The 14,539-nt window shown below is 44.8% G+C and overlaps 1 protein-coding gene across 1 annotated transcript in view; it reads left to right on the top strand.

Moving 5' to 3' along the window:
* Nucleotides 1-14,539, top strand: part of LOC120930528 (zinc metalloproteinase-disintegrin-like MTP9) — a 47,581-nt gene that overhangs the window by 13,776 nt on the left and 19,266 nt on the right. The window contains exons 3-6 of the mRNA XM_040341705.1: nucleotides 482-558; nucleotides 3,531-3,609; nucleotides 6,721-6,797; nucleotides 11,439-11,616. Of these exons, the coding sequence (XP_040197639.1) occupies nucleotides 482-558; nucleotides 3,531-3,609; nucleotides 6,721-6,797; nucleotides 11,439-11,616 (411 nt within the window). The remainder of the gene's footprint in view (nucleotides 1-481; nucleotides 559-3,530; nucleotides 3,610-6,720; nucleotides 6,798-11,438; nucleotides 11,617-14,539) is intronic.

Raw genomic sequence — 14,539 nt, 5'->3', positions numbered from 1 at the left:
CAAGAGATACGCCGGTGTAATTTCTTTGTGGATCTGCCCCTTACTGGCCAGATCACAGCTGAGAATAGAAGAAATAAGGCCTAAAAAAATTAAACAAATGCAGTCATCACATCTAAGAAATGGTAAGCTGCTTTTGGCTTCCTTTAGAGCTGATATGTACACCAAGGAGCCGCGCCTCGAGCTTCCCATTGTTCATAGTGTCTTTGAATTACAGCGTATGAGAGCTTTCTTTTGCATATGCCCATATGCTGTACTTATGTTTAGGACAGAACTACTGTATTCATCATGAGTAGCCAGGCTGTACACTGTACCTGGGCTGCCGAAATGGAGGAAATACGCCAGCAATTATGCTGAATTGGGCTCAATCACCCCATGTGCAAAAGTCCTAAAATACACGAAGCTCAGGTATCAACTGTGTCAAGGACCTTGGTGAAAATGTATGAGAATCTCTGATTTACTGTATGTCTGTGTATTTCCTCAGAGCACATACCCAGACCTGGTTCACTATGAATTAAGGCTGAATGGAAACCTCACAGAGATTCATATTGAGAAGACTGTGTAAGTAACTGTATGATATTTCTTCAGATTAAATTAACAAATTTTCGCCATATTACAGTTGTACAAGATTATATTTTATACCTACATAAAATGGCATTTCAAAATGCCCCAGGCATACCAAGCAACACCACATGCCAATATAGAAAATTATCCAAAATCCTGTTTTAAACCAATTAGAATATAAAATGTATAAATGCCTCATCTTGTAAACTTTGATTTGAGGGTCTAGAATTCCTCCAGAGGTTGCTAGGGGTTCCTTGAGCAATGAGCCATTCCTGCCTCTCAGATAAGTCCCCACTGACACCATTGATCCTTTTAGCTATCTGTGATGCCACGTACACATGACCGTTTTTCCCGTCGGATAAAAAAACGATGGTTTTCCCAACGGAATTTCAGGCCAAGCGTGTCTTGCGTACACACGGTCAGACCAAATTCCGCCCGTCAAAAGCACGGTGACGTACAATACGTACAACGGCACTATAAAGGGGAAGTTCAATTCCAACGGCGCCACCCTTTGGGCTGCTTTTGCTGATCCTCGTGTTAGTAAAAGTTTGGTGAGAGACAATTCACGCTTTTCAGGCTCGTGCTTTTCAGTCCGTTACGGCGTGATGAATGTGCTATCTCCATTACGAATGCTAGTTTTACCAGACCGAGCGCTCCCATCTCATATTTGATTCCGAGCATATTTGATTCTCTTTTTTTCTCCTGGCAGTTTTACTGGGAAAACCGGTCGTCTGCACGAGGCATGAGAGGGCAATTCTTCCCAATAACCACATGTGTAAGGAACATTCATCCCACTGACCATCACACTAATGTATCATGAGTTGTAGATATAGTCATTTTTAGCAGGGGTTCATTGGGATCAGAAAGTTATTTTAAAGGTTCCTTCGTATTGAAAAGGCTGCTTTAAAGTGATTGTAAAGTCTTGCTTTTTTTTTTTTTAAATAACAAACATGTCATACTTACCTGCCCTGTTGCAGTAGTTTTGCACAGAGCAGCCTGAATCCCTATTAACTGCTCCTGTCGAGTGCCCCCACAGCAAGCAGCTTGCTATGGGGGCACTTGAGCCAGGCTGCAGGTATGTATATCCATTCAGACACAGAGCTGCCATTCAACCTCGCTCCCTCACTCTCCTTATTGGCTAACTGACTTTGATTAACAGCCACGGGAGCCAATGGCGCCGCTGCTGTATCCAATCAGTGGAGGAGAGTCTCGGATGGGTGAGGGACTTGTGGACATCGCTGGACAGAGATGGGGCTCATGTAAGTATTAGGGGGGCTGCTGCACACAGAAGGATTTTTATTTTAATGCATAGAATGCATTAAGATAAAAAACCTTCTGCCTTTAAAACTCCTTTAAGGCCTCATGCACACAGGGCATTTGACCATCTCTCCTAGATGTCTTTCCTCCTGGCAGCAGCGTTTTGGCAAACAGTGTGTGAAGCATTGAGAATTAATTCATTTCATTGACCAGAATATATTCTGACCATTTAAATTAATCTTTGCTCAAGCACTTGATGCGCTTAGGGTTAATGTGCATTTAGACATGTTTACATGCCAAGCGTCCATAAGTGCCGCCTCATCACTGCCCATAAGTGGCACCTCATCAGTGCAGCCTCATCAGCGCACATCAGTGGAGGAGAAACATTTAAAACATTTTGGACTTTTTGTTTTAATTAAAAAATTAAAATTCCAGCAGATTAAATAGCACCAAAAGAAAGCTCTATTTGAGTGAAGAAAAAGATAAAAAAAACTAAATATATGGGTAAAGTGTTGCATGACCGTGCAATTTTCATTCAAAGTGCGATAGTGCTGAAAGCTATAAAATGGCCTGGGCAGGAAGAGTGTGAAAGTGCCCAGTATTGAGGTGCTTAAAGTAAATAATGCACACTTGCATTAGTGTTACGCTTAGATATGGCAGTTGTGATCAGGAAATTTTATGTTTAAAGGGGTTGTAAAGGTTCGTGTTTTTTCACCTTAATGCATCCTATGCATTAAGGTGAAAAAACACCTGGCAATCACAGGCCCCCCCCAGCCCCCCATTTACTTACCTGAGCCAGTTCACCTGCTCGGCGAATCCCCAGCGTCCTCTTCTCCACGGAGTCCTGCCGTTGATTGGATAGATTGATAGCAGCGTTGCCATTGGCTCCCGATGCTGTCAATCACCAGGGGGTGGGGCCGAGTCATACACTCGGCGTCTAGGGTATGACACAGGAGTGTGCCCACAAGATAACCCCCTCAGGAGAGAGCTTCCCAGAGGGGGTTATCTAATGCGGGGAGAAGCTGCGAGAGCCGCCGTGGGACCCCAGAAGAGGAGGCAAGTATGACACATTTGTTATTTAAAAAAAAAAACGGAACCTTTACAATCACTTTAATATCGTGAACTTTTGGAGAGTTATCCCTTTGGGGATAGTGCTTCAATCCTTAAACTCTAAAGTAGGTTGTACATATTAGTGTGGCAGGATGTACTAACTCTGCTTTATTCTAGGTGAAGACTGTTGAACTTCAGGTGCAGTACTGACCTATAACTGTAAATACTTGTGTGCTTAGATAGTCATATGGATTTAGTTAGGATAAGCTGTACGTATTAGTATACAATTTCTGGATGAGAAATGTATATATTTGCTGTGTCACCTCACCACTCTATTTCTTTGCCTGTTCTTTATTGTCTCTCATTATGTAAGCACAATAGATGATCTATTCTTGATGCAAATGTTCCTCGTATATAGTCATGTTATGTTTAGCAGATCATTGTTTGATTTCAAAAATCTTTATCGCCCAATAAAGGGTACCTTTTTGTTGACTACAAAAAACTATTTCAGTGTGTATAAAGCTGACTCATTTGAGATGTTTTGCCTACAAAGCTGTGTTTTTTTACTTAGAATGTATAGTTGTATTTCTTTGTCTTTCTGCTGATAATCATCACAATCACAGAATATCCTTTAAATGCTTTTATATGTGTATTATTTGTAGAGGCTTGTTTGCTGATAACTACACAGAAAGTCATTACAAGAAAGATGGAACTCTAGTAACCAACAGTCCCAGATACCAGGTACCAACCACATGTGAGCTTATAAGTACGTAGATACGTTGTATTAAGGTAAAAGACGGTTGTGGGTGGGGCTTATTGCACCCAGTGGGGACAATGCGAAACAGCGCTCGCTAATGCCTGGAATAAGTTTATTATTAATACAAACAAGATCAATGTGTATAAATAACAACAGATGTTTGGTTGGTCACTCTGACAGAACTCCAGAGATTCTGGGCCAGATCCACGTACCTCGGCGCATATATAGGCCGGCGTAGCGTATCTCAGATACACTATACCGCCGTAACTTAGGACGAATTTGCGCCGTGAGTTACGGCGGCGTAATGTAAATGTGTGGGCGTAAGGGCGCGAAATTCAAATGACTAAGATGTGGGTGTGTTTTATGATAATACATTTTGACCCCACGTAAATTACGTTTTTTTTTTAACGGCATGCGCCGTCCGTGGGGGTATCCCAGTGCGCATGCTCGAAATCACGTCGCAAATAGTCAATGCTTTCGACGTAAATGTAATTTACGCAAAGCCCTATCCGCGAACGTTTTACGCAAACAACGTAAACAACGGAAAATTTAACGCTGGCCCGACGTCCATACTTAACATTGCGTACGCCTCATAGAGCAGGGGTAACTATACGCCGGAAAAAGCCTTACGCAAATGACGTACGTTCTGAGAATTCGGCGTATCTAGCTAATTTGCATACTCTTCGCGGAAATCAACGGAAGCGCCACCTAGCGGCCAGCGTAAATATGCACCTAAGATCCAACGGCGTACTAAGATGTACGTCAGTCGGATCTAGCCCACATTCAGGCGTATCTTGTTTTGTGAATACAAAACAAAGATCCGCCGGTGCATCGTAGAACTTACGTGGCGTATCAATAGATACGCCGCCGTAAGTTCTTCGTGGATCTGGGCCTCTATGTGTAGATGGGACAATTTTCGAGAACAACAAACACAACCATCACCGCAGGCCTCCAGTGATGTGGCCTTTATTATGGCAGAATGGCTAGATGGAGATGGAAGCCTCTCCTCATTGCAAAACATATAAAAGTCTACTTGGATTTTTCAAAAAAGCACCTGAAAGTTCCTTGGACTGTGAGGAATAATAAAAATGTCTCTGTTTGAAGAAAGAGAAATATAGAATTTTTTTGTCTCAATTGTAAGTGTTATTTATGTAGAAAACCCAGTCTCCGCTCATCACCTGCCCAATACCATCCCAGCAATGGAGCATGGTGGTGGCAGGCCGTGTTCTGCTGTGGGGCATTATAGACTGGGACAGGTAAACTTGTCAGGGTCCATGGTTTGAGGCTGAATGAAAACCTCTTCCAAATCCACACACAGCACTCCTCAGGCTGGGCTGAATGTTCTCCTTCCTTCCAACATGACATTAATCCTAGAGCGGAGTTCCACCCAAAAATGGAACTTCCGCTTTTCTGGTTTCTCCCCCCCTCCGGTGTCACATTTGGCATCTTTAAGGGGAGAGGGCAGATACCTGTGTAATACAGGTATTTGCTCTCACTTCCATCGATAGGTCCGGCCCCTCCTCCGTCCCCCCAGTTGTCTTCTGGGAGACACACAAGGCTTCACTTCCTGATTCCCTTACTCAAGGTCTCCACCACCCGGGAACCGAGGGACAGATCAGCTTTGGGTGCCAACATCGCAGGCGCCCTGGACAGGTAAGTGTACATATATTAAAATTCAGCAGCTGCAGTATTTGTAGCTGCCGACTTTCAATTTTTTTTTTCTCTGCGGAACTCTGCTTTAAGCATACACCCTAGACCAATCCAGAGTGCCTAAAGCTGGTCATAGATGGTTCAATCTAATCTTGGTCAGTTCAGTAGGTACTGGCTGAGATTCCAACCAAAAAAGGGCACAATTTGAGCATTTGCGTTCTTGTGCATAATTGACAATAATGCTCTGCACAAACTTGCAATACGCCTGTTTGGGTGCCACACATTTTTTTAATGTCAACAAAATGCACTGTTGTTCTACAAGAGATAAATTGCACTCAAATGCCACGTACACACGATCGGAATTTCCGACAACAAATGTTCGATGTGAGCTTTTGGTTGGATATTCCGACCGTGTGTATGCTCCATCGGACATTTGCTGCCAGAACAAATGTTTGAGAGCTGGATCTCAATTTTTCCGACAACAAAAGTTCTTGTCGGAAATTCCGATCATCTGTATGCAATTCCAACGCACAAAAATCCTACGCATGCTCGGAATCAATTTGATGCATTTTCAGAATCATTGAACTTAATTTTTCTCGGCTCGTCGTAGTGTTGTATGTCACCGCGTTCTTGACATTCGCAATTTCAGAAAACATTTGTGTGACCGTGTGTATGCAAGACAGGTTTGAGCCAACATTCTGCCGGAAAAAAATCCACGGTTTTGTTGTCGGAAATTCCAATCGTGTGTACGTGACAAAATAGTTTTGTGGTAAATTGGAACTTGCGCAGTTTATTGCCCACACCAAGCTTCTGTTTCATTTTCAGCAACAAACTTTGTGAAAACTGTTTTGCCACGGCTTGTTTGCAGCATTTTGCAATTTGTAGTTCGTGCCGAGTTTTTTTGGCTCACAGGCAGAATCACATTAACACCTAACCTAATTCCATAAGTACTTGTGAAACATAATAATTTTATTAATTTTGGCATTGATTTGTCAGTCAGTTCCGAAATCAAAATGCACTTCTTCAATTTTAACATTTCGGCTGCCGCATTCGTCTCGAAAAGAAAAACAACATTTTGGATTCGGCCGATTCTAAATTTTTCGGTTCAACGTTTCAAATTAAAAATAAATAAATCAGGAAATTAGAAGAAAATTTTAAATAATAAATTAAACACATTTAAATACGAATCCCGAATACAAATTCAACAAATCAACCAAATTCAATGAAACAAAATACCGTAAGTAGGTTAACGAACCTAAGCGAAACAAATGTTTTCGTCATGCACATGTCTACTCAAGACACATCTATACACCCAGGCTTAATGAAACACCCAACAAATCCTTCTCTTCAAAGAGCACGACACCAATTTGATCAGCACTTTGAGCCCCCAGGGAGAAAAACACTATGTTATGTAATATTTAAATATTTACCTCTCTCTTTTGCAGGATCACTGCTATTACCAGGGACATATAAAGGGCGAAGCCGCCTCTACTGTTCTTCTTAGCATATGTAAAGGTTTAAGGTATTGTGTGTTTGCTAATAGATAAGTTCACCTTAAGTAACATATTACATATTATACTTATATTTAGGGTGTAACCTGTAACCTGTCACTATGCAGCATCCCACCCCCGCCCCCTGCATCCAACCATGACAGTGGGTGGGGGTTCCTCTTCCCAGACCCACAGTCAAAGTTTAAAATTGGTGAGGCTTTGCAGAGCTCCACCCACACAGCCATGTCATTGATTCACAGTAATCTGTGAATGAACGATCTACAAGTTCCATCTCCTGCTGCAGATGGCTTTTAGTTCTCAAACAGCTTGAAGTTCTCTACAAGTGCACTGATTAGTGCCGCTTTAGTTCGCTGACACTTTCTGCAGCTGAGTAACTACATTATCTGCCCATATGAAGGTACGGGCAGAAAGCTGTCAGCAGTGCCTGCTGACAGTAATGCCACGTACACACGATCATTTTTCGGCATGAAAAAAATGTTGTTTTTAAAAAATGTAATTTTAAATGATCGTGTGTGCGCTTCACATAATTTTTCAGGTTCTGAAAATTGACAATTTTTTTTTCCGAACATGCTGCATTTTTTAACGTCGTTTTAAGTGATGCCGTTTTTCAGGTTGTAAAAAATGATCGTGTGTTGGCTAAAACGATGTTAAAAATCTCATTCTGGTAAAACTACCGTTCATAATGGAGTAAGCACATTTATCACGCTGTAACAGACAAAAAAGCGCAAATCGTCTTTTACTAACAAGGAATCAGCTAAAGCAGCCCAAAGGCGAATGGAACTTCCCCTTTATAGTGCCGTTGTACGTGTTGTACGTCACCGCGCTTTGCTAGATCATTTTGTGTGGGCAACATCGTTTTAATGATGAAGTTGGAAAAACAAGGGGCCAGATCCTCAAAAGGGATACGCCGGCGTATCTACTGATACGCCGTCGTATCCCTGTTTCTATCTTTGGAACTGATCCACAGAATCAGTTTCCAAAAGATAGGCAGAAGATCCGACATGTGTAAGGGACTTACACTGCCGGATCTTAGGATGCAGTACCGCATCCGCCGCTGGGGGCATTTCGAGTCGAAATGCCGGTTCGGGTATGCAAATTAGCACTTACGGAGATCCACGAAGCTTTTACGCTTCGTTTTTTCTCCGTAAGTATTAAGTTGCATGTGTAAAATTAGGGCTGCTTTTACAAAGTGTAAACTGTTTACACCTTGTAAAAGTAGACCCTTCTTACCCGCGACGCTGTTATTTTTTTTTTTTTCCCGCCGTATCTTTTTTTTTTTTCAACACAACTTTTTTTACCCGGCGCAATTCACAAAACTCGGCGTAACGTAAAACCACGCTATGCACGTCGGGAAAATGACGTCGTGAGCATGCGCAGTACGTCCGGCGCGGGAGCGCGCCTAATTTAAATGGGACTCGCCCCATGAAAATAGGAACGCCTTGCGCCAGATGGATTTAAGTTACACAGCCGAAAATTTCTAGGTAAGTGCTTTGTGGATCGGGCAGAAATTTTGCGGCAGTGTAACTTAAATCAGAATATTTAAGTTACGGCGGCTCTTTGTGGATCTGGCCCAAAGTTTTTTCTACATGCTGAAAAACGTTGTTTTTTTTTCATGCCGAAAAATGATCGTGTGTACGCGGCATTAACATTTGTTTACCTGCAAAATCATGTGCCTTCATTTTTTTTTTTTTTTAAGATTAAATTATGCTTTAAAGGGAATATGCTGTGAAATATTAGAATTTTTTTATTCTTTCATTTTTTAAGATATAAAATGTTTTACATTTTTAAGTACATTTTTCCACTAGAGAAAATAAACAGAAAATGTGTGCACTCTCAGTGAGCACACACTATAATTATATTTTCAGTGATTGCCTTACAATACACATGAACATATTCGCCAGCACACCGTGGTTGGTGGTTGGTTGTTCCAGTCATGGGCGTAGGAACCGGGGGGGGCGGGGGGGACGCATCCCCCCCAGGAAATAATGCGGGGGGGACAGGTATGGTAAAATCCCCCCCGCCGCCGAGCGAGCAGCCTAATCGCCGAGCAGCGGAGCCTTCTTTTTTTAAAACCGAGCTGTCGGCGCCGTCGCCGAATCAATCTGCGAGCCGAGCGAGCGGGATGTGTGACGTCAGACCCGCCCGCAGCCGCCCCAGCATCCACAGCGAGCCGCCTCTGCGGCTGGAGAGTTAGCTCCGCTCGGCTCCACCCACCTCTGCCATCTTCAGACAGCGTGGCTAAGAGGGAGAGGAGCGAGCGGAGCATTTTACATCTGAGCTGCCGCCTGATTGAGCTGAGCTGACTGAGCCTGCCTTGCCTTCTGCCTGGTCTGACAGTCTGAGTGCCATCTGCCTGTCTTGCGGAGTGCTGACTGCACCTGACCTGGCTGGCTGCCCTGCACCCTGTCTGTAAGTAATTTACTGTTTGCCATTAAATGCAACCACTGTGCCCATCAAAACGCAGCCACTGTGCCCATCAAAACGCAGCCACTGTGCCGGTCCAAACTCAGCCACTGTGCCGGTCCAAACTCAGCCACTGTGCCCATCCAAACGCAGCCACTGTGCCCATCAAACTGCAGCCACTGTGCCCATCAAACTGCAGCCACTGTGCCCATCAAAATGCAGCTACTGTGCCCATAAAAATGCAGCTACTGTGCCCGTCAAACGCAGCTACTGTGCCCATCAAACGCAGCCACTGTGCCCGTCCAAACGCAGCCACTGTGCCCGTCCAAACGCAGCCACTGTGCCCATCAAAATCCAGCCACTGTGCCTATCAAAACGCAGCCACTGTGCCGGTCCAAACGCAGCCACTGTGCTCGTCCAAACTCAGCCACTGTGCCCATCCAAACGCAGCCACTGTGCCCATCAAACTGCAGCCATTGTGCCCATCAAACTGCAGCCACTGTGCCCATCGAAATGTAGCTACTGTGCCCATAAAAATGCAGCTACTGTGCCCGTCAAACGCAGCCACTGTGTCCGTTCAAACGCAGCCACTGTGCCCGTTCAAACGCAGCCACTGTGCCCGTTCAAACGCAGCCACTGTGCCCATCAAAATTCAGCCACTGTGCCCATCAAAACGCAGCCACTGTGCCGGTCCAAACGCAGCCACTGTGCCGGTCCAAACGCAGCCACTGTGCCCGTCCAAACTCAGCCACTGTGCCCGTCCAAACGCAGTCACTGTGCCCATCAAACTGCAGCCACTGTGCCCATCAAACTGCAGCCACTGTGCCCATCAAACTGCAGCCACTGTGCCCGTCAAACTGCAGCCACTGTGCCCGTCAAACTGCAGCCACTGTGCCTGTCAAACTGCAGCCACTTTGCCCATCAAAATCCAGCCACTGTGCCCATCAAAACGCAGCCACTGTGCCGGTCCAAACGCAGCCACTGTGCCCGTCCAAACTCAGCCACTGTGCCCGTCCAAACGCAGTCACTGTGCCCATCAAACTGCAGCCACTGTGCCCATCAAACTGCAGCCACTGTGCCCGTCAAACTGCAGCCACTGTGCCCGTCAAACTGCAGCCACTGTGCCTGTCAAACGCAGCCACTGTGCCCGTCTAACGCAGCCACTGTGCCCATCAAACGCAGCCACTGTGCCCGTCCAAACACAACCACTGTGCCCATCAAACTGCAGCCACTGTGCCCATCAAAATGCCTAAGAAGGGGATCCCTCTCAACCCTTCAAAATAACATACACGTTATAAACAACTCCCAGTTTACTGAATAAGAATACACCTGGCGAGTAAAAATGCTGTCCCCCCCAGATTTGTAAGGGTTCCTACACCCATGGTTCCAGTGCCCCGCTGGTGATCACTTCAGCACCCATTTTTGTATTTATGAGCTGTTTCCCCAGGAAGGTGTGCGATTGGAATATTTATTAGACTGCCTTACAATACAGTAGTTTGCAGGTTGCCATTGCTGGCCCTTTCCTGAAAATGCTAGATGCCTAACTGTGTCTGTCTTGAATTCATCTGACCCAGAGCAAGCATACACCAAATGAGAGTAAGGGCACTTTCACATTGCCAGCGCCCGGGTGTCGTCAGTAAAGCGCCGCTATTTTTAGCCGCGCTTTGCCATCGTTTCTGCGGCACTTTTTGGCCGCTAGTGGGGCACTTTTAACCCCTGCTAGCGGCTGAAAGAGGGTTAAAAGCACCGCAAAGCGCTGCTGCATTGGTGTTTTGCCGGTGGTTCGGCAGCGCTGCCCATTGATTCCATTGGGCAGGGGCGCTTAAGGAGCGGTGTATTTAACGCTCCTAAAGTGCTGCAAAGAAGCTGCTTGCAGGACTTTTTTTAACGTCCTGCCAGCGCAGGCGTCCCAGTGTGAAAGCACCATGGCTTTCACACTGGGATTGCAGCTGAGGCTTTTTTTCAGGCGCTTTACAGGCGCTATTTTGAGCGCTAAAGCGCCTGAAAAATGCCTCCAGTGTGAAAGGGGTCTTATAGCTCTATCCAAAATTAAACAAAACAAAAAAAAAGTTCACTGAAGTTCCATTTTAAATGAATTGCACAAATCTGGTAAATGCACCTTTTTAAGACATATCAGCTCAGCACATCATGAGAATATAGCCCAGAAAGGAATGTTGAATCTTCTAGGTTAACTATGACGAAACCCTTAAAACTGGTGTGATGTTTTTTTTTTTTTATTCGTCATTTAGTGGGACTATCCAGACCAGTGGGAAGAACTTCCTTATTAAGCCCCTGAAGATGACAGACACTGAGGAACACGCTATATATGAGGCAAAAGACATGCTGAACCACACTTGTGGTGTCACCAGCATCTCCCTCCCAGCAAAGCCTCCAACATTTAAATTATTGCATGTCACAGATGCAGAGGTAATATTATCAGGATATAAACTATTTATGTTTTAAAGTTTTTAAAATTGACTTGATTTTAAAAAGGGGCATTAAACCCAAATCCAAAAGTGTAATATATTGCAGCTTACCAATCACTAGGTGGCTGCATTTGTTTCCTTATTTTAGGCTTTTTTCCTTTTGTTTTCACTTGGTGATCTTGCCTGTAACACACCTCCTATATTAGAGTGCCCCCTGCTCTGGATGAAGGAGCACTGGGGGCATTGTCAGTTTGCTGGGAGGAGAGTGTTTGATGAACTAGCAGATTTCAATACACTAACAAATTCATGCCAAAGTCCAGTCCACACTTTATAAGCAGTTACAAAAAATCGTTATTTTTCTTCTGGGATAAAGGTTTGTAACTGATACATTATGCTAGACATGTTCTTTTGATAAACAACAGTCTTACTGACCAGATCACCAGATGAAAATAGAAGAAAGAAGGCCTAAAATAGAAAATGAATGCAGCCATCACATCTAAGAAACAGTAAGCTGCAATATAATACATGTTTGCTTTGGGGTTTAATACCACCAAAAATTTGAGTAGAGTACCTTTCTTTTTGGAACTGTAGGAAGATTTAAACAGGGGTGGATATACTGCCTGTGGAGGGGCACAGATGTCCTTATGAGATACCTGTACAGGAGTCAGAATCTTAGAGGCTGGATGACAGCTTGGGTACTGTCAGGCCCCGTACACACGTCTGAGGAACTCGACGGGCAAAACACATCGTTTTGCTCGTCGAGTTCCTTGTGAAGCCGCCGAGGATCTCGGCGAGCCGAAATTTCCCATTGAACAACGAGGAAATAGAGAACATGTTCTCTATTTCCTCGCCGAGATCCTCGTCGGCTTCCTCGGCCAAAAGTGTAGACACGGCCGGGTCGTGTGTACGGGGCCTCAGGTGATAAAATACCATGGCTAGCTTCTAGACTCCAGCCTTACTTGGAATGATCTCCACTCAATGGTGTCCACAGTTTCAGGAGTAAAAGGGCCAGCAACTGTATCAGTGTTTCCTTTTCAAGCAAGTAACCACTGATGCCCATTAATGTCATGGAGTCCTTACCTGACTGACCACTAAAAGGAGGGTACACCTCTCCCTTACCAATGTAAGGGGGCCTTTCATCCACTGACTGGGGCACTACAATAACCACCAATGTAAGGGGTCACTTCTTCTACTAATCACCAATGTAAGGGGCACCTCTTTACTGACCACCAATGTATGGGGACTTGTCACCATTACCATTAATTTAAAAAGCACCCACGATTTCTACTACTGACCACCAATGTAAGAGAACACTTCCCCTACTAATCACGAATGTAAGGCCTCGTACACACGACAGAGTTTCTCGGCAGAATTCACCGAGAAACTCGGTCAAACCCGGATTCTGCCGAGAAACTCTGTCGTCTGTACACTTTTGGCCCGATGGAGCCGCCAAGGAACTCGTCGAGAAAATAGAGAACATGTTCTCTATTTTCTCGTTGTTCTATGGGAGAAGGCGGCCCGCCGAGCTCCTCGGCGGCTTCATCCCTGAACTCACCGAGGAACTCGACGTGTTTGGCACGTCGAGTTCCTCGGCCGTGTGTACGGGGCCTAAGAGTGTCCTTATCACACTGATGTAGGGGGCTCTTCTCTCACTGACCACCAATATAAAGGAGCACTTCTCTACTGATTATCAATGTAACGGAGAACTGTTTCCACTAACCACCAATGTAAGAACACTTCTCTCAGTGACCACCAGTGTAAGGTGACCATTCACTCACTAATGACCAGTAATGGAGTCTTTGGGCCAGATTCACAAATGAGATATGATGGCGTTTCTCCTGATACGCCGTCGTATCTCTGTTTCTATCTATGCGACTGATTCATAGAATCAGTTACGCATAGATAGCCAGAAGATCCGACAGGTGTAATTGTTTTACACTGTCGGATCTTAAGATGCAATACCGCGGCCGCCGCTGGGGGGAGTTTGCGTCGTAAACCAGCGTCGGGTATGCAAATTAGCAGTTACAGCGATCCACGGCGGTTTTTCGTGTTCACTACGTCGCTGCTACGCTAGTTTCCCGTCGCAAAGTTACACTTTTTTTTTTGGTGCCTTAACTTTAGTCAGCAAGTGTATTGCTGTCTAAAGTATGGCCGTCGTTCCCGCGTCGAAATTTAAAAATCAACGTCGTTTGCGTAAGCCGTCAGGGAATACGGAAGTACGCTACGCGCGTCGCCGTTCAAAAAAATGACGTTACGGCGCGCAAAGCACGGCGGGAGTTAGGAAACGGAGCATGCGCAGTAGGTCCGGCGCGGGAGTGCGCCTAATTTAAATGGCACACGCCATTTGAATTGGCCCGCCTTGCGCCGGAGGCCGCGTGCGTAGGTTTTCATCGCAAGTGCTTGGTGAATCAGGCACTTGCGATGAAAAATTGCGGCGGTGTAACGTATCTAGGATACGTTACGCCGCCGCGATTCTACGTGAATCTGGCCCTTTATTACTGACGGTCAATGTAGGTTGGACTCTTCGTCCACTTAACCCCAAGTTAAATAAGAACACCAAGTGGTGCTTCTCCTAATAGAGCTACTTCTCCACCATACTGATCCCCCAGCTTTACTTCCTAGCAAACCACTAAGGCAAAACTAGCATTTTGGTTGAGAATTCCAACTTCATCTGCATACCTGAAGTAGATTGGGGGCTTACTAAGAAGTGAAGCCACATTATCGCCATGACAGCCAGAGAACTATCATTTACAGAAGGGAAGATGGGGTCAGAAATCTTTAAATGTAGAAAGGGGTCTACATGTCTAGAACATAGCAAAGTCATACAATAATATCTGGATTTTGTAGACTCTTTTCATGATTGGTCTCCTAGATAAATATTATACTGTATAATAAAAAAAATACTGGTAAGAAGTAAACTATAG

Source organism: Rana temporaria, chromosome 3, assembly GCF_905171775.1.
Source record: "Rana temporaria chromosome 3, aRanTem1.1, whole genome shotgun sequence".
Lineage (NCBI taxonomy): Eukaryota > Metazoa > Chordata > Amphibia > Anura > Ranidae > Rana > Rana temporaria.
The sequence above is the reverse complement of the archived record's forward strand: the minus strand, read 5'-3'. Positions and strand labels throughout refer to the sequence as shown.